This window comes from Pelophylax lessonae (genome assembly GCF_965119305.1).
Source record: "Pelophylax lessonae genome assembly, chromosome: 2".
Classification (NCBI taxonomy): domain Eukaryota; kingdom Metazoa; phylum Chordata; class Amphibia; order Anura; family Ranidae; genus Pelophylax; species Pelophylax lessonae.
In genome coordinates, this window is record NC_138769.1 from 339186602 (window position 1) to 339209125 (window position 22524).

The following is a 22524-nucleotide window of genomic DNA, read 5'->3' on the forward strand; positions in this document are numbered from 1 at the left end:
TACCTCCAGATAGCCATATTGCATTGCATTTTCAGAAAATGACAGAGCTGCAGATTGAAGATACGCTATATTATTTTTTATCCCCCCCCCCCCCACAAAAGTTGAGTTACCCTTTAAAGACTCTGCAAGAAAGACTGCTCCACTAAATGTGGGGAGAGGTTGATATAAAGGGTCTTGTGGACGCAGGAGAGGTCTCGGCTTCACGAGGTGAATCTTTAGTTCTAGGATATAGGTTATAAGCATCAGATGCTTCTGGGTATACCAAGAAATCGCCCATAAAAGCAGTAGCGGAGTATGGGTTGAGGTCACCCTTTGCGGTTAGGCTGTCTTCAGTTTTTCTTTGTTTGTTTTTTAAAGCAACAGTCCACCAAATAGATTGTGTCAGTGCTCAGTTTCTTCACCCTTAATGGTTACTGTGTTAAAATGGTGGTGGCAGAAGATGTCATCCAATGACACCATCTGCAAGGTAGCTCTTGGAGACTGGTTCACACAATTTTTAGTTCAGCAGGGTCCAGGTATGGCCTCCTAAGCTGTTGCTAAGGAATTGATCCAGATAGCTGCTGTGCAGATACTACCTAAACAAACAGAATTACAATATTAATTGAAGTCATGGATCATCTACATGGTACCAAGCATCTTGATTGAAGACAAAACAGAAATAAAAAGGCTAAAAAAAATTGTTTGAATGTTTCTCAACAGACATTTTTGTTAGCTAGTGTCTCAACCTTCTGAAGGCTGCATAATAACCTGATTGTTTGAAAAATTCTACAATTCCCATTTCCTTCGATAGACGATAAAGAAAAGATTTTAAAATAATCGCAATCAGTCTTTAAATTTCCTGCACATTACCAGAACCTGAGGTATTTCACACTATAAAGGTTTTCTGTGTAACAGAATTAACTATTGCTTTATATTATTAGCCATGACAGGCTGAGCAAGGCCTGACTGCATCATTCTAAAACTGGATTAATCAAAAAATATGAAGTGTGTGCAGTTCCCCATTTTCCTGAACAGTTTTATAATCTCAGACATCTTAAGTTCTGAAAAACTGTGGAAAGGTTTAGGTCTGTAAATGTTACTTACAGCCGTTTGGTATAGCCAACATGTGTCCTAGGTTTTTGGTCCTTTAGCGACAACCAAACAAATAAAATTTCTGAGGCATGCAATGTATTCGTAGTAGAACCATAACACTAAGCTAAAATGTTAACACCCTGGAGAACCAGCCACACACAAGCTACTTCATCATATGTAAAGGTGTGTTTATACAACTTTAAAAAGTACAGTTCACAGAGGGGTGCACTTAACAGCCAAGCAAAAGCTAAACTTGACTATTCCCAAAAAAAATATTAATTCATAAGAACAGAAGCCACCAAAGTGTCACTGCTAGAAAGATTAAAAATGACATCAGAAATGGGAGACGGGGGTTTGGAAGTAGAATCGGGTGCAGACGGCACTTTTCCATGAACTTCTCCTCTGGCATTGGGATGGAGACTTTCGGGAGGATTACCCGATGGTCTTTCCCAGAAGGTTTTACAAGGTCTTCACCCTGCCCTGGAGCCTCACCCTGAGTCTGCCCGCAGAGGGGCGGCAGAAGAGAAAGAGACAAGTGAAACCGAAAAAACAAAACAAAAAACAAACAGATGGCAAATGGAATATGAAATTTATTTCTTAGGTATGTGCAAAGTGTTTGTTAGAAGGTAAAATATTTCTGAATAAGTGTTAATTATTGTTCATATTCTAAAGGGTGTGTCAAGACAACTGACCACTTCAAAGGCAGTGATATCTTTAGGGACTAGTTTTCACTTGGTGCATTAATGGCAGTATCTAATTCAATATAAAGTGATATCTCTCTTATGAGCCTACAAGTAATGGCAGTGAATGTGGCTTATGAATACAGTTTTAACTGATGGCAGGTTGAAGCATTACCATGTTCATTCAAGTTAAAGACCTATGCAATAAAAAGGCTTATTGCTGGGACTTGCCTGTATAGTTGTTCTAGTTCAACTTTCATTTTATGCAGGTTCAGCTTCCGTAGCAGTTTAGTAAGCAATGCTCTTATAACTTTGCACATGAGGTTTGCTAAACCCTGTTAAATAATGGGATTTTTGACTTACCGTAAAAAAAAAACAATTTCTCTGATGTTCATTAACAGACACAGCTCCTGATCTTCTTAACCACTGGGTAATACTCCCCCTACAGGAGTAGGACACTAGGCAGTGTCAGAATTACAACTCCACAGAGGGGTGGATGCTGTGTCCGTCAATGAACATCAGAGAAAAGGATTTTACGGTAAGTCAAAATCGAATTTTGTCTTTTGTTCATTGACGGACACAGCTCTGGATCTTCTTAACCATTGGGACGTCCCAAAGAAGTGTAAAATGTGGGGTGGGTACAGCAAAAATTAAATTCCCAAGGCTAACTATAGCCAACCAGGTAAACAGGAGTTCAACCAAAACAACTGGAGCTCATCTGAAAAAAACAATAGACCCTCAAAGAGAACCAGGTCCTCTTAAACAGCAGCCTGCAAAACCTTGCGGCCAAAGGAAGCATCCGCAGATAACAACACATCCACTTTATAGGACTTTGTGAAAGTGTGCACCGACGATCAGGTGGCCGCCTTGCAAACCTGCGTCACTGACGCCTGATGACAGAAGGCCCAGGAGAGACTGAGTGCCCGACTAGAATGCACCTTGACCGGGAAAGGAGGAACTGGACCCTTGATGGAATAGACCTGAACCACCATCTGTCTGATCCATCTGGAAATGGTTGCAGAGGAAATGGACAACCCTTTCCAAGGCCTATTCATGAGCACAAATAGTGAGACTGACTTCCTAAAAGACTCCGTAGCTGCCAGGTACACCCTAATTGCCTGGACCACATCCAAGGCATGCAAAGCAATTTCCTTCTGATGTTTTGGCCTGGGACACAGGGAATGCAACACAATGTCTATATTAAAATGAAAATCAAAGACAACCTGAGGAAGGAACGACGGACAGAGGCGAAGTACCACCTTATCTCTGTGAACCACCAAGTAAGGTGAACGACAGGATAACGCAGCCAATTCCAACACCCTGCAGGTAGAGGTGATGGCCACTAAAAAAGTCCACCTTCTGGGAAAGCGTAAACAGGGGACTTTCCTGAAGACTCTCAAAAGGAGGCTTCTGAAAGACCGAGAGCACCAAATTGAGGTCCCAAGGTGGCAACAGAGATCGCACAGGAGGGTCAAGTGTCTAACTCCCTGAAGAAAAGTACGTACCAAGGAGTATGCTAAGGCTGACATCTGACCCTTGATAGTACTCAAGGCCAATTTCTGCTCAAGGAGGAAGGTCAAAATCCGAGCCACTGAAAAAGAGCAAGGATGAACCCCAAGAGACTCACACCATGCAATGTACATTTTCCACGTACGATGGTAGATCTTCCTAATTTAACAGCTTTGGAATCACCGACTCAGACAAACCTCTATCCATCAGTACCTGGCGTTCCCCAGCCAAGCCGTCAAAGCCAGAGACTGTAAAGAGGATGGAAGATTGGTTCTTGGGACAGTAGATCCTCCCTGAAAGGAAGCTTCCAGGGAACGTCGGGCGACCAGCCACAACAGATCAGCATACCAAGCCGGGCGAGGCCAGTCCAAAGCCACTAAGATGACCGGAATCCGTTTTGCCTCGATCCTGCATAGAAATCTTGGCTGAAGCTTGAGAGGAGGGAAGGTGTAAATCAGACAATACTGACCCCACCAGTGCATCTGTAGCGTCCGTCAGAGGATCCTGTGACCGAGTCACAAACCTCTACACTTTTTTGTTGAGCCAGGACGGCAACAGATCCACCTTGGGGATGCCCCACCGGAGAGACAACTGATGAAACACTTCCGGATGAAGGGACCACTCCCCTTGGTCCAAGGCCTGCCGACTGAGGTAATCCGCCTGCCAGTTTTTTATTCCAGGAATGTGTATGATGGAGAGGGCTGAAACTAACCATTCTGTCCACCTTAGAATGCCAGCTAACTCTAGAGCCACCAGGACACTTCTTGTGCCCCCCTGGTGATTGACATAAGCCACAGCTGTGGCATTGTCTGATTGCATGCGCACTGGACATCCCTGAAGACGATCCGTCCAATGTTCCAGACACAGTCTTATCGCTCAGAGTTCCAGGACATTGATCGGTAGTCTGGACTCTTCCAGTGTCCAGATTCCCTGAGCAAAATTTTGCCGAGGACCCCTCACCAGCCGGACAAGCTGGCATCTGTGGTGACCACTGTCTAATACAAGGGGAGGAAGGATTTGCCAAGTCGAAGCACCGAAGAACGAAGCCACCATATCAGGGACTCTTTTGTTCCCCAGCTCAGCCGGATCTGATTGTCCAGAGACTGGGAATTCTTGTCCCATTTGGCCAGAATCTCTGTTGCCGGGACCTCGTATGGAACTGTGCAAACGGAACCACCTCAAAAAAGGTACACACTATCAGGCCCAGCACCCGCATGCAAGTCCGGAGGGATATTCATCTGCTGAACAGTAGGAGATGAATTGCAGCCTGCAGCTTCTGGAGTTTGTCCAGAGGAAGGAGCACTCTGGCTAAGGCCGAAGTCCAGAGTCAGACCCAGATAGTCCAGCTTTGTAGACGGAACCAGAGCAGACTTCTGAAAATTCAGAATCCAGTCAAACTCCCTCAATCTTGTATGGTGATTTCCAGTTTTTCCACCATAGTAGGAGACTCCGCTCGCAGAAGGAGGTCATCCAAGTAGCCCAGTACCGCGATCCCCCATTGGCGTGACAATGCTAGCATCGGGGCCAACACTTGAAGACCCAAGGAGCAGAGGCGAGACCAAAGGGTAATACCACAAACTGATAACGCTCCCCTCCCACGGCAAAGCGGAGGAAGCACTGGAGACCGACACATATTGGAATGTGAAGGTAAGCATCCTTGATGTCGATGGAGGCAAAAAAAGCTCCCTGATGTGGAGAAGCCACCACCATGCGAATGGGCTCCATTGTGAACTTCTGCACCCGCACAAAGCAGTTTAGCGCCTTTAGGTCTAGAATTGGACGCACTCTCCCTTCCTTCTTGGGGACTGTAAACAGGTTTGAGTAAAACCCCTAAAAACGTTCCGAAGTGGGAACCAGGACCATCACCCTTTAAAGTAAAAGGTCTTGCACCGCCCCCCCAAAAAAAATGTAAGTGGACCAGGGACAGTCGCACATTGGAAGAACCTTACCGGAGGGTAAGAGCGAAACCCGATCTTGTAGCCGGACCCATTAACCTCGTGGACCCACTTGTCTTGTACCAGGGGAGTCCACGGGTCCAGGAACCAGCGAAGACATCCCCTACCCCAGATACGGGTGAGGGCACACCTTCATGCTGAAGGGGCCTTGTCTGTGGGTCTGGAGAAGCCTGCTCTCAACTTGCCAGACCAAGTTTGCTTGGATCCTCCAAATGAGGCCCCGAAGGGCTTTGATCCCTTTGACAGTCGACCCCAAGGGACGAAAAAATGTTTTATGAGCCGAGAAGGAGGGCCCACCTCTACAACGAGGGTCCTGGCCCTTAGTAACCTGCAGAAGAAAGGTATTCTTCCCCCGTGAGACCTTTAACCACTTCTGGACCGGAAGGTTTTACCCCCTTAATGACCAGGCCATTTTTTTGCAATTCGGCACTGCATTACCTTAACAGACAATTGCGCGGTCTTGTGCTGCTGTACCCAAATAAAATTGATGTCTTTTTTCCCCACAAATAGCGCTTTATTTTGGTGGTATTTGATCACCTGTGCGATTTTTATTTTTTGCGCTATAAACAAAAAAAGAGCGACAATTCTGAAAAAATATTCTGCTATATAACATTCCCAATAAAAAAAAAAAAAGTAAAAATCTAATGTTTTTTATCATTTTAGGCCAATTTGTATTCTGCTAGATATTTTTGGTAAAACAAATCCCAAAGAGCGTATTTTGATTGGTTTGTGCAAAAGTTATCGTGTCTACAAATTAGGGAAAAAATGTATGTAATTTTTATTTACTAGTAATGACTGTGATCTGCGATATTTAGCGGGACTGCAACATTACGGCGGACAGATCAGACCCCTGACATTTTTGAGACTTTTGAGGGGACCAGTGACATTACTACAGTAATCAGTTCTAAAAATATGCATTGTTACTGTATTAATGACACTGGCAGGGAAGGGGCTAACCCAGGGGTGATCAAAAGGTTAAGTGTGACTGTAGGCAGTCTGGGGTGCCAAGGTTCGCCATCACTGGCCTAGGGGGTGTTTTCTAGTTTTTTAGATGGGCTTGTGGAATCAACACAGAGACCTGTGATACTAAATAGGAGGATCACAGGTGCTCGGTGTTCATTCCAGAGAGAACAACGGTCTGCTGTGTTTACAACAGCAGACCGTTGTTCTCTCTCCACGGGTGCATGGTGGCAATCGCGGCCTTCCAGCCCCATAGATTGGCTTCCCCGCTGTCTAATGGGGGCGCAAGCGAGCCCCAAGGAGCACTCCCGCGAACCGACGTACCTATATGTCGGTTCGCGCAGCCGAGCCAGCCTGCCACAGTATATCTGCGGCGGGCGGTTGGTAAGTGGTTAATGATGTCATCCAGGGTAGCACCAAACCAACGATCTCCCTGAAAGGGGAGATCAGTCAGGCTTTTTTAGAAGTCTGGTCCGCAGACCAGCATTTGAGCCAAAAGAGAACCGTCGAAGGACCACTGCCAAAATAGAGAGCCAAGCCACTAGGGGAGCCACATCCAAAGTAGCATCACAGATAAACTGCAGCCCTTGGACCAGCTGGTCCACCAGCTTAGCAAAAGCAGGGGAGAGCTACTCCTCTTCCAGGTCAAAAGCTTAGCCCATTCGGTCAGAGTCTGCGACACCAGGGCAAAGGTGGATATAGGCTTCAGTGTCAAACCAGCCAGGGTGTACATATTGGGCCACAGCCTCCGCCTTCTTGTCAGCTGGGTCCTTACAGGCCGGGGACCCTTCAACCGGAATCATGGTTGCCTTGTTTAATCTGGAAACCGGAGGGTCCACCACCAGTGGAGCATTCCACTTCTTACGAAAAGACTCCTTGTAGGCATCGCCTAGCAACTCGCTTACCAACCCCAAGGGAACGCTTTGGTCGTCCCCACTCTTTAGTGACAATTCTGTCAAAATAGGAGGGGAAAGGGAACACCTTGCCGCTCTGGCTGGCTTGTGAGTGCCAAAGGGAACCTGCACCTTCGTCGCAGCCGCAGCTAAGAGAATCTGCACTGCACGTGCGGCGATCAGGAAAAGAGAAGATCCAGCAGTCAGCACCAGGGGATAAAGAGGGGCTCCCACCGCTGAAATCACCGCCCTGAGTACCCCACTTTAATGGCCGCCACTATTTTCAATGGCAAACCACCACAAAATGGCCGCCGGACTACACAAACATAGCCGCCGTGCATTGAGCATACTGGCTATAAGAAAATGGTGACACCACGAGGGATCCCAAGGACTCAGAAAATGGCACAGGCAGGAAGGGGGGGCCTGGCAAGAGCCCGCACCAGGTACAGCCCCCGCTACAGCCAATCGCCTGGTCGCCGGCGGCGCACACCCCCACCAGCACAGCACCCTGCCCTACCCCAAGCAGTGAAGGATGGGGGGGTGGATGGCCCACAGGGACAACCAGACTGATGAGGGGGGTGCCTAACCGAAAGGAGGAGAACCCAGGGGTCCGACCACCCCACGGAGGGGCCCACGTCCACCCAAAAACCCTCCAAGGGAAGACAGTTACTTGCCATACCAGGAACCAGGCAAGCACCACTCCAGACAGAACCTCCTCTCTATCGAAATGAGGGTCTGTCGGCCAGGAGGAATGCTGCGACTCGGGCTGAGACTTTGCCGCATCGACTGTCCCCGAGGGACGAAGAAACTGTTTGTGAGCCGAAAGGGAGGGACCCAGTCCGCGATGAAGGCGCTTACCCTTGTCAGCCTGTGGAAGAAAAGCACTCTTCCCCCCCATGAGACCCTTATACAACGCCATCCAGGGCAGCGCCAAACAGGCAATCCCCCTGAAAAGGGAGACCTGTTAAGGCCCTCGTAAAAGTTTGATCTGCAGATCAACACTTCAGCCAAGTATATGCCGGATAACCACCGCCGAAAACCGACAGGTGACCCAATAAAGGAGCTGTGTCCAGCGAGGCATCGCAAACAAATTGCAGCCCCTGCGCCAGCTGGTCCAACAGCTCCCACAGGGCAGGAGGGCGTGGGAGCTCCGCCCATCAGGCAGAGTCTGTGTGGCAATCATAAACACTGTACCCAGTGCAGACCCCGCCAGGGAGTACAGATCGCGGGCCACAGCCCGCGCCATCCTATCCCCCAGGTCCTTAACCACTTTAGCCCCGGAGGATTTGGCTGCTCAATGACCAGGCCCTATTTTGCAATTCGGCACTGCGTGATTTTAACGGACAATTGCGCGGTCATACGACGATGTACCAAACTAAATTGACATCCTTTTTTTCCCACAAACAAAGCTTTCTCTTGGTGGTATTTGATCACCTGTATGATTTTTATTTTTTGCGCTATAAAAACTTAAAAAAGCGTCAATTTTGAAAAAATAATATTTTTCACATTTTTTTATAAGAAATTCTCAAAAAAAAGGAAAAATCAATTTTTTTTAACATTTTAGGCCAATTTGTTTTCTGCTACATATTTTTGTTAAAAAAAAAAAAAAAAATCGCAATAAGCTTATTTGAATTTGTTTGCGCAAAAGTTATTGCGTTTACTAACAACGGGAAAGATTTATGTCATTATTGTTTTTTTTTTAAACTAGTAATGGCGACGATCTGCGATTTTTTTTGCGGGACTGCGACATTGCGGCGGACAGATCAGACCCCTAACTGACATTTTTGACACTTTTGGGGGGACCAGTGACATTACTACAGTAATCAGTGCTAAAAATATGCACTGTTACTGTAAAAATGACACTGGCAGGAAAGGGGTTAACTGTACTGGTGATCAAGGGGTTAAATGTATCCCTAGGGGCGTGATTCTAACTGTGGAGGGGCGTGGCTTGTGAAGTAATCACAGAGACATGCGATCCTATATAGCAGGATCACATAACCTCTGTGATCACTTCAGGGAGAATGACAGACGGCTGTGTTTACATCAGCTGTCTGTCCTTCTCCCTCTGGTGCGGGAGATCGCGAGTGGCCGGCGGCCATCAGAGCAGCCGGTCACATGCGCTGGCTCCCCAGGTAACGAGCGGGAGCACTCTCACCCCCTACAGTCTCCTGAGTGAGCGACGTAGGGCTACGTCACTTTGCCTAGCAGCGGCAGAGTGCCGCAGTAAATGTACGGTGGGTGGGCGCAAGTGGTTAAAGGACAGGGAGTCCTCCACCGGAACAACGGTAGTCCCATGCAGCCTAGAGACCGGTAGGTCCACATTAGGTGGTACAGCCCACTTAAACAGAGACTCCACAAAAGGGCAACGTCTATCAGCTGCTTAAACACCCCAGAGGAACGTCGTAGACGGTTCCATCCTTCATGAGCATGCTAGCAAATTAAGCTGCTCCAGATGGCATGTGAATGCCAGATGCAACCTGCGCCCCAAGCGCAGCCGCCGCTGCGTCCTCCATTGCAGGGTGCCACACACCGAAACAACCAGTGCATCCACCAGCTCCTGTATCATGCGTGGCAGGGGAGGTAGAAATGTTTTCCTCATTATCCGAGGGGACAGGGCACGAGGTAACAGACCCGGCAGGGAGGCCCATGTCTGCGGCGGCTGAGTCAGACTCAGAATACGAGACATCAGATAAGGCAGGGGCAGGTGGAGAAGTGTTTCAGTGCACCTCGCTCTCAAGACCACCTCCACCCGGGACCCAAATGCTTCCAGAACCACTGGAAATGCATTAATGGACAGTGGAGATCCGGAAAGCCCTGTGGCCTCTGTGAAGGGGTCAGGTGGGGACACATGGTCTGCAGGGTCCATATGGAACCAGAACAGCCTGCCAGCAAAATTTGCAAAAAAAAATGACAAAAATGCACAACAGGACAGAGGGAAACCCAGGAGTGTGAGGGTCAGACAATCCCAGGGAGGGGTCCGCGTCCACCCCAAAATCTGCCAGGGAAGAGGGGGGGGGGGACGTTTACTCACCATATCGGGAACACTAAACCGTGTCGAGACGTTTAACTCGCGGGGCCAGTCCCCATCCAGTGGAACTATGTTGCGGCCGACCCAGTGCAGAGTTAAGGTCTGCACGTGCTTGCTGGCCAGCTGGGGGTGACCACTGGATCTAGATTATCCAGCCCGTAGCCAAGATCCGGCATAGTTGCTTGAAGATCTCACAGGAAAAAAATCTGGAGAAAAAGCCAGCTAATAAAAAAACGCATCTACATAAAAAAAATACTTTTTATGCCAGGACCAAAGATCCCAGCAAGGAACTAGGTCCTTACTCCTGACTAGGCAAATTAAAACTGACATCCTATGCAGGAAGAGATAGGGTGTACCCTCCGGGAATGCCCATAGGCATAACCAGAACTTTTTTCTGCCCAGTGTCCTACTCCTGTAGGGGGCAGTATAACCTAACTGATATGGATCAGAGGACTGCGTCCGTCAATGAACGATACAGAAATACTGTTTACAATGAAGTGAAGGCAATAGAAGATGTCCTAGCAAGTAACTTGCATTTAGGGTCCTTTGTGATGTTCATCTACACTGCAGGAAACCAACCACTCCACGAAATACCAAGAGACCAATGAGTTGTTGATCACTGTTCACAATGCAGTGGACTGAGATGAACACCATCATAGGCAGAGTATTTCTGTACTGAGCTCTTTAACACTACAGTTAAGTGGAAGTAACGAATCTATTTAAAAGGTGTTTTTCTTTTTTTTTTTTTAAACAAGAAAAACAATGTGTTGTGTCCCAAGTAACACTACTAATTAACCCTGCTACCCTTTTTATGAAAGGAAGAACTGAGCTCTTAATTCCCGCAGAGGGACTGTTCTTCGTTGCTCTGTTTTGGGACTTTGGGCTGGATCTTTGCACATCCCTGAACAACAATTCTCTGTGATATCACGGCCAGATGGCTGATAAAGCATGGACAAATAAATAGTGAAAAGTAAAGAAAAAACAGAAGCAAAAAGAAAAGTTCAATGTTTAAGAAAACAAAGATGGCAAGAGAACAGGGTAAAGAAAAAGAAAGGAAAAGAAAAGAGAACAGGGTATAGTTAAACTCAGCATTGCAAGCTGTGAGAACATAGGAGATCCCTGAAGAGCTGCAGAAGATGGTGTACCACCAAAGAATGTGAAATACTGCACTGGATGATAATCCACCGCCTGCAAATCTTAACATGGTAGGGGTAATGTGGCAGATATATCAATCCAAAGCAAGATATGTAGAAAGCTTAAATGCTGTAGAAGCCAAAAACACTTGTACAATGATATAATCATTTATTGATTCGTACAATTCAGCGTTACCTTTTGCAAGTTAGCTCTTTAGCCCCAGACCTTTTAATACATCAGAACCCACAAATCTGCATTAATATATGTAAATAAGAGTTAACTGTTCAGATTCAGTGACAGTCCCATAACTTACACAAACTATGCATCAGCTTGAACCAACATTTAAAAACTATATGAAGCAAATATTTGAGCAGTTCGGTCTGGTTAACACCTATGCAGCTTGCATACTCCAGGTGCATTTTGTGTCTTTCAATACATGTTTGTAATCCTTTGAACCAGGCCTTAAACAGGTAAAAAAAAATGGTATACCTTAAACACACCCGAATTCTTGGGCTCAATTCCTCCAGGCCACCATAAAGTTGCTCTACAGGTACATTCCCTGTTGCCTCTGTTCACAATACAGTACCGATCACTTGACTGACCTACTGGCAGGCCTGAGCAATGTCACATAATAGAACAGGAGTATGTCTATGATTATAGTATGCCTATGTTTGAGTTGTTTGAACAGCTGGTCTGGGAGGGCTGTGGGAGTACACGGACTAGAAAAAAATTAAGTCCTGATGGCGGATGTTGTCCTCTATCTGCTAACACTGTTAATTCAGTCTTTTTTAAATGAGCACACATATTCACTATAATGCATCTCACAAAAACCAAAAAAGTGGTTTTCTATCTATGGTGGTCTATAAAATGACTGTTCATGGTTACAGACCTTAAATAAAGCATCTGTTACTAATCCAGCTGTAAAACTGAACAATATACAGTATGTAATTAAGAGCACAATATAAACAGTAATGCACAAGATAAAACAGAACATCTATATAACAAACAAATAGATTTAGATAAAATGTCTGGTTTACACTCCAATATTGAAGCAGTCTCCTTTTTAAATCAGCTTCTTTCCAGATATCATACTACCTCCACAACAATGTAAAATGTATTGCCAAAATGTTAGCATTGTGACCAGAATAGTCTTGAGAGACTAAAATTCATGAGTTGATCTACCGATCGGTGTCTGTTCAACCACCCTGTCGAAAAAAAGCCACTCTATCAGTGCCACAGACAATAGGCTGGAGCGCTGATCAGTGTATTCTGACAGCGGAGGGAGTCTCAATAGCACAGCAGGGAGGATTCCCCCATCCACATTAAATATGTGGATGGAGGAAATGGGATTTTTGTACTTACCGTAAAATCCATTTCTCTTGCGTCCATGGACATCTCCTTAAGATTAGTTGTCTGTCAGGTATCACCCTGGATTTCCCTCTACCTGAAGTTCTGGAGCATTCAACTTAAATTTTGACTGTTGACAGGATGATCTTTTTCCTGGACATGTTCTGTCTGTCCGCGCTTCCTTTCCCTGAAGTCAAGGGTTATTTATGATAGGGTTTATCCTTTCCTGCAGTTGTCCAAATGCTTTTTCTCTCTTGTTCATCGACGGACACAGCGCTCCATAAATCATTATTACTGGGTTATATTGCCTCATCCAGGAGTAGGACTAGGCAGAACATAAAACAACTGGCTACGCCCATGGGCACTCCTCAGCTTGGTATATAACCCCCCTCTCTGCTCTAGGTAATCAGTTAAGTAGCATGCAGTATTATAAGTATCAGAATTCCATAGAGGGGTGGGTGCTGTGTCCGTCGATTAACTTAGAGAAACGTATTTTACGGTAAGTACAAAATCCCATTTTCTCATTTGTTCATCGACGGACATAGTCCTTCATAAATCATAACTACTGGGACGTCCAAAAGCAGTGCCAAAAGGAAAATGAGGGGTGGGGAAAATAACCCAAAGCCAAACATAAGAACCCTTAACCAGCACACTGGAACCTTAACCGGGTCACAGGAGCCCCATCTGGAAAAATAAAAGCTTAAAGAAAAAACACCCCTTTAAGAGGGAACAGCCCCTCTTAAACAGCAGCCTGCAAATCTTTGCGGCCAAAAGAAGCTTCCGCAGATGCCAAAGTATCTACCTTATGGAATTTTGTGAAGGTATGCACCGACAACCAAATGGCCACCTTGCAAACTTACCATATTGATGCCTGATGACGGAAGGCCCAAGAAACACTCAGAGCCCGAGTAGAATGCGCCGAGACAGGGTAAGGTGGAACCTAACCTCTAATGGAATAGGCCTGAGCCACCGTCTGCCTGATCCATCTGGAGATGGTAGACGAAGAAGCGGCCAGCCCTTTTCTTGGTCCGTTCATAACCACAAAAAGCGAGTCTGACCTCCAAAAGGACTCAGTAGCTGCCAGATACACCCGAATCGCACGAACCACATCCAAGGTATGCAAAGCATATTCCTTGGGATGAGCTAGCTTGGGACACAAGGAAGGCAACACAATGTCCTCATTCAAATAGAAGTCAGAGACAACTTTGGGCAGGAATGATGGACAGGAACGAAGAACCAATTTATCCCTACGAACCACTAAATAGGGAATGTGACAGGATAATGCCGCCAATTTCCGATACCCTGCGGGCCCGAGGTAATAGCCACCAAGAATGTCACCGTCTGGGATAACGTAGGCAAGGAAATCTCCCGAACATTCTCAAATGAAGGTTTCTGGAGAACCGAAAGTACTAAAGTTTAAATCCCATGGCAGCAAAAGAGACCGTACAAGTGGAGCCACATGGCGAACCCCCTGAATGAAAGTACGAACTAAAGAGTGCGAGGCTAGGGGTCGCTGAAAGAGGCAGACACTTGGCCTTTGATGGTACTCAAGGCCAACTTCTAATCAACGCCCTTTTCAAGAAAGTTTAGGATCTGAGCCACAGAAAAAGAGAGGATGAGCGCAAAATCGACTCGCACCAAAAAATTTACGCTTTCCACGTACAATGGTATATCTTGTTGGAAGACGACTTCCTCGCCTTCACCATAGTAGGGATCACTGATGCAGACAGACCTTTATCCCTCAGTACCTGGTTTTCAATCGTTAAGCCATTACAACCTGCGATTGTGAAGCAGGATGGTAGATCAGCCCTTGGCACAACTGGTCTTCTTAGAGAGGAAGCCCCCAAGAGACGCTTATGGCCACCAGACTGTGAAATATCCTCACTATTAATTCCTCGCAGGAACTGGGAAAGAAGCCTGAGCTGAGGATGATACTGGCCTTACCGTGGCCCTTGGACGCCTGCAGTGTCTGCAAGAGGAACCAGAGATCTAGCCATGAACCTCGGTATCCTCCTGTGGAGCCGAACCCGCTAAAGGAGCTGCATGCAAGACTGTGCAAACAGAATTGTCTTGAAGGTGGATACCACTAGACTCAGAACCTGTATGCGAAATGGCAAAGAGAACTATCTGTGTGACAGCAGCTGGTTATTCATGGCCTGTGGTTCCTGAAGTTTGTCCAGAGGAAGGACCACCCTGGTCAGAATTAAAATCAGACCTACGTAAATCAATTCTCTGGACAGGGATAGGGAGGACCTTAGGTAGTTCAGACATCACCTGAACCTTTGCAGGAATTAAATCTGCACAAGGAGACTCAGGACCTAAAAATCTGAAAAGAACCAGCTTTGTCCCTCTTTCTGGGTACCCTCAAAATAATAATTTTGTGGATGCCCTTGACGCTCACGAAGGAGGTCCACGAGGCCGGAAACCAGCGAAGGTGTTCCCCCACCCCAATAATGGGCGAGTGCAGACCTTCATGCTAAAGGAGTCTTGTCTGCGGGTCCGGAGAAGCTAGCTCTGAGCTTACCAGACCAAGGATGCTTAGAACCTCCCAGGGAAGATTTGAAATAACTATTTCTCTTATTCTCTATCCCAGAAGCATGAATTAATTTTCTATGTGCTGAGGAGGGCCCCGTCTGCGAGGAGGCTCTTTCGCTTTCCTAGACTATGGCAGGAAGGTACTCTTCCCCCCGTGATACCCTTAATGATGTCATCCAGGGTAGCCCCAAACAGGCGATCGCCTTAGGCAGATCAATAAGAGCTTTTTTAGGGGCTTGGTCTGTGGACCAATTTTTAAGCCATAGCATGTGCCTAATCACCACCGCTGAAACAGAAATCTGGACAGCACAGGAGCTGTATCCAAAGCTGCATCAAAAATAAACTGCAGCCCATGAACCAACTGGTCAGCTAAATCAACATAAGCAGCTGCTCACCCCCAAGGCCCTGGCGAAAAAGCTTGGCCCATTCAGTTAGGGTCTGAGACACCAGGGCTGAGGCAAAGACTGGCCGCAATGTTGAACCAGCCATAGTAAACCTGCTGCGTGCTACAGCCTCCGCTTTCCATTCAGCCGGGTCCTTAAAGGACAGGGATTTCTCTACTGGTATTATGGTAGCTTTGTTCAACCTGGAAACAAGAGGGTCCACCACTGGTGGACTAGTCTACCTTTTTTTTTTTAAAAGGGACTCCTCAAAAGGGTAACGTACAGCAAAACGTTTGGAGACCACAAAGGGTAATTTTGGTTGTTCCCATTCCTTAGGAAAACCTGTGAAAATAAGGCACATAAGGAAACACCTTTGGAGTTTGAGGTGACTTATGCGTATCAAACGACACAGACACGTCCTTGGTAACATCAGCCGCATCCTCCATGTCCCATGCACTGCAGTGATAAGTGTGTTTAACAGTCCTTTTTAATTCGCTGCTGTGACCATAGAGGAATCATCCTCACTATCAGATGGATCTGGGGATGTGATATTAAGCCCCCATGGATGGGCCGCGTTCACGGGAGCATCAGGCTCAGAATCAGATGAGACAGACTGAGCAGAGAAAGGCGGGGGCTTCCACCTGGGCCATTGCCCACACGCCACTGCCACCCGGGACACTAAGTGCTGCAGGACCACCATCAGTGCAACCATGAGAAGCTGGGGTTTGAGGAACCTGCCACCTCCATGAGGGGATAAGTGGACAAAATGTGACCCTGAGGCTCCATAAGGAAAAGAAGACCTTGCAGTACAAAAATCTTTTGGGACCCCCTAAAGGATTCTCCTCAAGGCTCAGGGTATCTATCAGCAGAGAGAGAAATAACAGAGACCCCCTCAAGGGCTCACCCTACCGATCAGAGGAGCGCAGAGAATTCAGACCCAGCATCTCCATGGACGCCATCCCTGCTCATATGTCCCGAGCACAGGAAGAGGAAACTGAGGAGGAAGAGGAGGAGCTTCGACATCCCCACAAGGTTTCGGTTGTCTCCAGCGTCTCCCGAACTAAGGGAAAATAGCCTCCGTGACATTATCGGGTTACACAAACATGGTCACCAACCAAAGACCAGCCAGACTAAGGGAAAAACGGCCCCTGTGACATCGGCTACACAAACATGGCCGCTAACCGGAGACCAGCCAGACTAAGGGAAAATGGCTGCCAGGATCTTCCCTGTGCCCTCTGCAACGCTGCACCCTCTGCAAGGGGACCCCCTCCTGAAGGTAGGGACACAGGTTAGGGGAGATTTCGCTGCGCACTCTGCATCGGTCTCTGCACTGGAACGCCAATGCACTATACCCACACTACAAACATTGGGGCATGCACCTAGGGGTCTCCTACACTGGGACCCCTCCAGACTACCAGGGCATAATACACTATCCCAGGACCCTAACAGAGTGGGACCCTAGGGGTCTCCACTGCATCCTCTGCCCTGGGACCCCCACCAGACTCCAGGTCCAGACAGGGGGGAAAGAGAGTGGGGAAGCCCAGCTCACTGAGGAATTTTTAAGGCTAGGAGGAGGGAACCTGCAGGCAGGTCCGACCGTCCCTGGAGGTTACCCGCGTCCGCCTAAAAAAAAAAAAACACCAAAAGGGGAGGGGGGGGGGGTACTGTACTTACGCTTCAATGGTGCGGGTAACGGTCCAGACAGAATCCTCGCCACCGAAGTAGGGAAGCTGTTGGCCAAGGGACAACTGTGACTCAGACCCCAGCCCAATCGGTTTGCGACCCTGCGAGACGTTGAACTCGCAGTCCAGCCTCTGTCTGTGAGGCTAAATTGCGGCCGACCTAGCCCGTAGCTGCAGTCTGCACATGCTCGTTGGCTGGGGGGACCACTGGATCTAGATTATCCAGCCCGGCAGTTGATTGTAGATCTCCCAAGAGAAAAAACAAAGAAGATGTAAGGAAGGAGAAAAAAAATTGCTAGGAGCAGAGATCCCAGCTGGGAGCCTAGGTCCTTACTCCTGACTAGACAGATTAAAACTGATTACCAAGAGCAGAGAGGGGGGTTATATACCAAGCTGAGGATGGCCCATGGGCGTAGCCAGGTGTTTTATGTTCTGCCTAGTCCTACTCCTGGAGGAGGCAATATAAGCCAGTAGTTATGGTTTTTGGAGCGTTGTGTCCGCCGATGAACAAAAGAGAAATCAGGTCAGCTTATTTTGTTAAACCTGCTGGTTGAACTTAAAAACTGACCCATGTATGTTCAGCCTTAGCTTACACTTGCAACTGGGAGATAAAAATAAGAGACTCAGTCATGTTTTTAATTGCACCCCCCCAACCACCCCCGAAGCTCCTTCTCCACTAGCAGCAGTATTAAAAAAAAAAAAAAACACAATTCAAGGATGAATAAATGTTAAAGGTCCTTATGAAAAAAAAAAAAAAACAATTGTACCAGCAAGTCCTCAAGGTGCCAGTCAAATGTTTTTTTTTTCTAACTGAGAAGACTGCAGCAGATAGCCAACCAGAATGCACTTCAATTTTTCAATTACACTAACTTCCTGGTAAAGAAACAGGCTTGGGTAGGAATGACCTTTACTAGTCTTGTTTTTGAAGACCTTCATCAAAGTGTTCATCAGCTGACTGCATTAGGGTGTGCACCCAAAAGTCAAACACACATGCGTGTGTGGCCCTGGTACACTGATCTCCCTGCCGCCATAGTGAAAGAGAAGTGTGTAAGCAGCACTTCTCTTATGGCAGAGCCCCAGTAGGAGGGATATCTTTTCCATCTCCCCGTTCCTACACAGAACGATAATGCTAATGCACACTGGGAGATTATGGTGTGCCTAGGCACACCCTGTGTTTACGCCTATGACTGACAGCCAGTAATGAACATGTCCAAACTGTTGAGCTTAAAGAAAAGAGCGATTTTTAGTAGCCTGAATGAGCTATTTAAACTAGGATTATAGTTCATTAGCAGAAACGTTTAACAGATTTCTTAGAAAACAGCAATGAACGTGATTCCAATTCACAATGGAAATATTTTTGTCTAACATGCATTTTAGGCCTCTGCAGCATTTTTCAGGTTATAAATGGAACATGCACATTATTTGTCCAAATCAAGAAGTCACTGAATCAAGTCTGAAGCCCAAATAAGCCAGTCATTCCTTGCACGAGCAACTTCATGCAAGGATTCAACTCTATGTGTAATGATAGCTTGCAAGCTGCAGGCCAAAAAGCAATAACACAGCCGTTGTAATTTTTGCAAGGGCCAAAAAATAAAAAAAATTAAAAGCCAGGGATGGATAGCACAATGCAAGGTTGTGTACGTAACTGGCCAGAGCATGATATAGGCATGAGCTTTACCTCCGACCCACACACTTTTCTTTCAGTGGGTAAAACAAGCGCACGCTTAACCTGAATCAACAGAGCAACAATAAAAACATGGAAAAGAGAAAACATACGATTAGTTGGAGTATCGGTTGGGGGTAATACAATAAATAAAAAATGTATATTTTGCCCATAGATATTCAGAGATCCTAGAGATAAAAAGGACAACTTTAACATTAACTGTATAACAGAAGTGGCTGTATGCAGTGTAACAAAGCTGTATTCTTGCTATAATCCATGTCTATCATATGGATATATACTGAGAACTTTATTAAAAAAAAAAAAAAAAAAGCAAATGGAAAAAATGGGAGATGTTTAAAATATACATCAGGCCTAAAATTTGACCTTTTCAATTGAGGAAAAATGTACAAACCTTTGTAGTATAAGGGCCCTTTCACACGGGCGCTCCGTATGTCCGCAAATCATCCTATTTTTTTGCGGATGATTTGCGGACATAATGTAAGTCTATGGCATTGCGGATGTCAGCGGAATACCATCCGCTGACATCCGATTTTCTTCCTGTCAGTTCTGTTCCGGTTTTTGGAACTGAACAAAACCCTATTTTTGTTCCGTTCAAAAAACTGAAAGGAAGGAAAATCGGATGTCAGCGGTGTCATCCGCTGACATCCGCAAACCCCCACAGACTTACATTATGTCCGCATATCATCCGCAAACGGATGGGATGATATGCGGGCATACGGAGCGGATGACAGAAATGTCATCCGCTCCGTGGAAAAAAAAAAAAAAAAAAAGGACCGCAGCGGAGCTCTCACACGGAGCGGCCGTGTGAAAGAGCCCTAAAGCAGCAGATGTTGCAAAGTCAAAGATAACATGGATGAAAAACAACATTACACAATTAGAAACCTGCTCACAGTCAGGATATTTATAAACGACTCCGTACACTTTGCCCAATATGCAAGTGTATATGTGCACTGCACTGGCCCTTAAAGGCCACGTATGTCACAAACATGATTTCTGCTGTGACCATGGATTTTACGTTGCATTAACTGTATTAAACAGACTTGATCACTGTAAGGGTCCTTTCACATGAATGATCGGATCTGTCTGTCAGTTTTTTAGGCGGATCTGATCGGATCCTCCATGCTTCCCTATGGGGCAGCGAATGCCAGCGGTGACATGTCCGCTGACACCCGCTGCCATCCGCATCCGATCCGGTCTGTGAAATCCGGAGAGATGGAAACCCTATTTTTCCATCCGTCCAGGGGATCGGATGAGAGGGGGCAGGCGATCCGCTCTTATCCGATTCCCCATAGAGAGCAGCGGGGCTCTGACACCTACCTCTCCGCACACAGATCGGAGAGGGAGCTGTCATCTGCCTGCTCAGCGGGGATCAATGTATCGATCCCCCGCTGAGCAGCACGGAGTCTGCTGATGGAGCGGACAGTGTGAAAGGAGCCTAAATGTATTTTCACTGTATTTAATGCAAGTTACCTCCCCGAGAATAGACTGCATATCACAAAAAAACAGTTATCTTTAAAAAGTATCTCCATTATCTATTCTCTGACTCAAGTGAACCTGCGGAAGTCCCCGCGACAGGGGTTACTGGGGGAGGCGGTGACGGATGCCCCCAAAGGAGCCAAACTGCTTATACGATTAATTTTTTGTGGCAGCGAGAATAGTGATAGCATGGTCCTGGCGCTCGGTAACAATACCTCTTGAAATGTTTAGAGCAAAATTGACTTGGATGATGATTAATGAACGTTTATCTGCTGTACTGAACGATAAGGTGAAGTTGTTCAAGAAGGTTTGGCACCCATGGAGACTCCCGGGCCGACTTGGGTTTAATAGTACCTCTTGGTCTTTTTGGGCCTCTCTGGGGGTGGAGTAGTCTTTTGCACAGGCTCCCCCTGGGGGTTACCCCCTAATTACACCAGTTGGGCTTTTATGCACAGTTTATTTGTCTCCCATCCCATCCCTCTCTCCCCCCTTCTCTCCCTTTCCTTTTTCTCCTCATCTTTTCTTTCTTTTTGTCTTTCCCCCTCTTCCCCCTTATTGTTTTACCACTCCGGTCAATCCCTTGGGATGATGGTCCTTTGCCGCCGCCAGGCCTGAGCTTATGGGTCCCCCCAACCCCCCTTTTTTTTCTTTCTTTGCTATTTTTTTTAAGGATCGTATAAGGTCGGGGTTGCTTGGGGTGGGGGGTGTGTATTCTATACTTGCTTTTATCATGTTTAGCCATATCCCTTCATTGCATTATTGGGTTTTAGGTGGCGGACGGTCCCTGTTACTATGGACCTTTTGATACTGTCAGTTTAGAATACTATTCCCTGTATTTGGGCTCTCTCCTTGCCCTTTCCTTTGATTCCCCCCTCTTTCTTTTTTACTTATATCGTTGTATTTTATTACGAAAACTTTCTAATAAAAATTATTGAAGTAAAAAAAAAAAAGTATCCCCAGTGAAACAGTGTTTAAAAATAATGTTTAAAATGCTAACTGGTACATGAGAAAATGTGTCTGGGTCACCAGCATGTACTTCATGCATAATGCATATTGCAAATAAAGACAGAACAGTTTAAAGTACTTTTGCTCTGCCAATATTGCTATTAAAACATGATGTTAAGGCTTATACAACATTGTGTTTTAGAGATTCTTACATCTTAAAGCGGTAGTAAACTGTTTTCTAACTTGTGACTACAGGTAAGCTTACCATCAGGCTTACCTGCAGGTACAATGAATATCACCTAAACGTATACCATGTAGGAGATATTCACATTGGCAATAGCCAATGACTTCACCTGCACATGCACAGAGGCACTGTGCTTTCAGGGTATACAGTGTGTCGTGAAATGCAAAGCGCTGTGCCCAGGCGTGGGAGAGGCGTCATCGCAGCCCCGGCCATTCATACAGCCAGAGCAAGTGAACCCGGAAGGAAGACTGGGTGAAGAAGGAAACACCAGGGAGCCGTGACAGCGCTGTGGGGCTGTGCGTGCAGATGAGTGTCATAATGTGCTAGTATGCAGTGCATACTTCGTGTTTGGTGTTTTTTTATTTAATTATACCTGCCTTAACTTCAGCTTTGACCTACTTATGGAGTAACAAGAGGACCCAGAAAATGTTATGGTAATACTACATTAACATACTCCATTATTGGAATAATACTTTATAAGTCTGCCACTCACTGAATATATACATTTTGCAGACATATTTATTCTGGCCTATAGGAGTCACCATTTCTCTAATTATTAAGTAAGAAGCTGAACACAGGACCCAAAGAAGAGCATGAAAGCATGTAATCTATTACACATTTACTCATTCTGTTTCCTGCTGTAGGATGTCAGCTTTAGGGAATGTTATCTATATTGCAAAAATTGAGGATTTTCTAACCTGTCTAATCTACAACCCCCACCTACACTGACTGCCTTCCACAGTGTATCCGGAAAGTATTTACAGCGCTTCACTTTTTCCACATTTTGTTATGTAACAGCCTTATTCCAAAAGGGATTACATTCATTATTTTCCTCAAAATTCTACAAACAATACCCCATAATGGCGTGAAAGGCGTTTGGGTAAAATCTTTGCAAATATATTAAAAATAAAAAAAGGAAAAAATTCTAATGTACACACACTACCGTTCAAAATGATTTTTATTTGAAATAATAATTTTGTCCTTCAAACTTTGCTTTC

At 46.0% G+C, this 22524-nt stretch overlaps 1 protein-coding gene across 12 annotated transcripts in view; it reads right to left on the minus strand.

Moving 5' to 3' along the window:
- Positions 1-22524, minus strand: part of EPB41 (erythrocyte membrane protein band 4.1) — a 367791-nt gene that overhangs the window by 34809 nt on the left and 310458 nt on the right. The window contains exons 19-20 of one of the 12 annotated variants that reach the window (XM_082247675.1): positions 18856-18906; positions 10856-11034 (exon numbers count right to left, since the gene is read on the minus strand). The exons of the other annotated variants lie outside the window; for them this stretch is intronic. Of the exons in view, the coding sequence (XP_082103801.1) occupies positions 10906-11034; positions 18856-18906 (180 nt within the window). The 3' untranslated portion in view covers positions 10856-10905. Of the gene's footprint in view, positions 1-10855; positions 11035-18855; positions 18907-22524 lie in introns of those variants that run through there. 12 annotated transcript variants of the gene reach the window in all.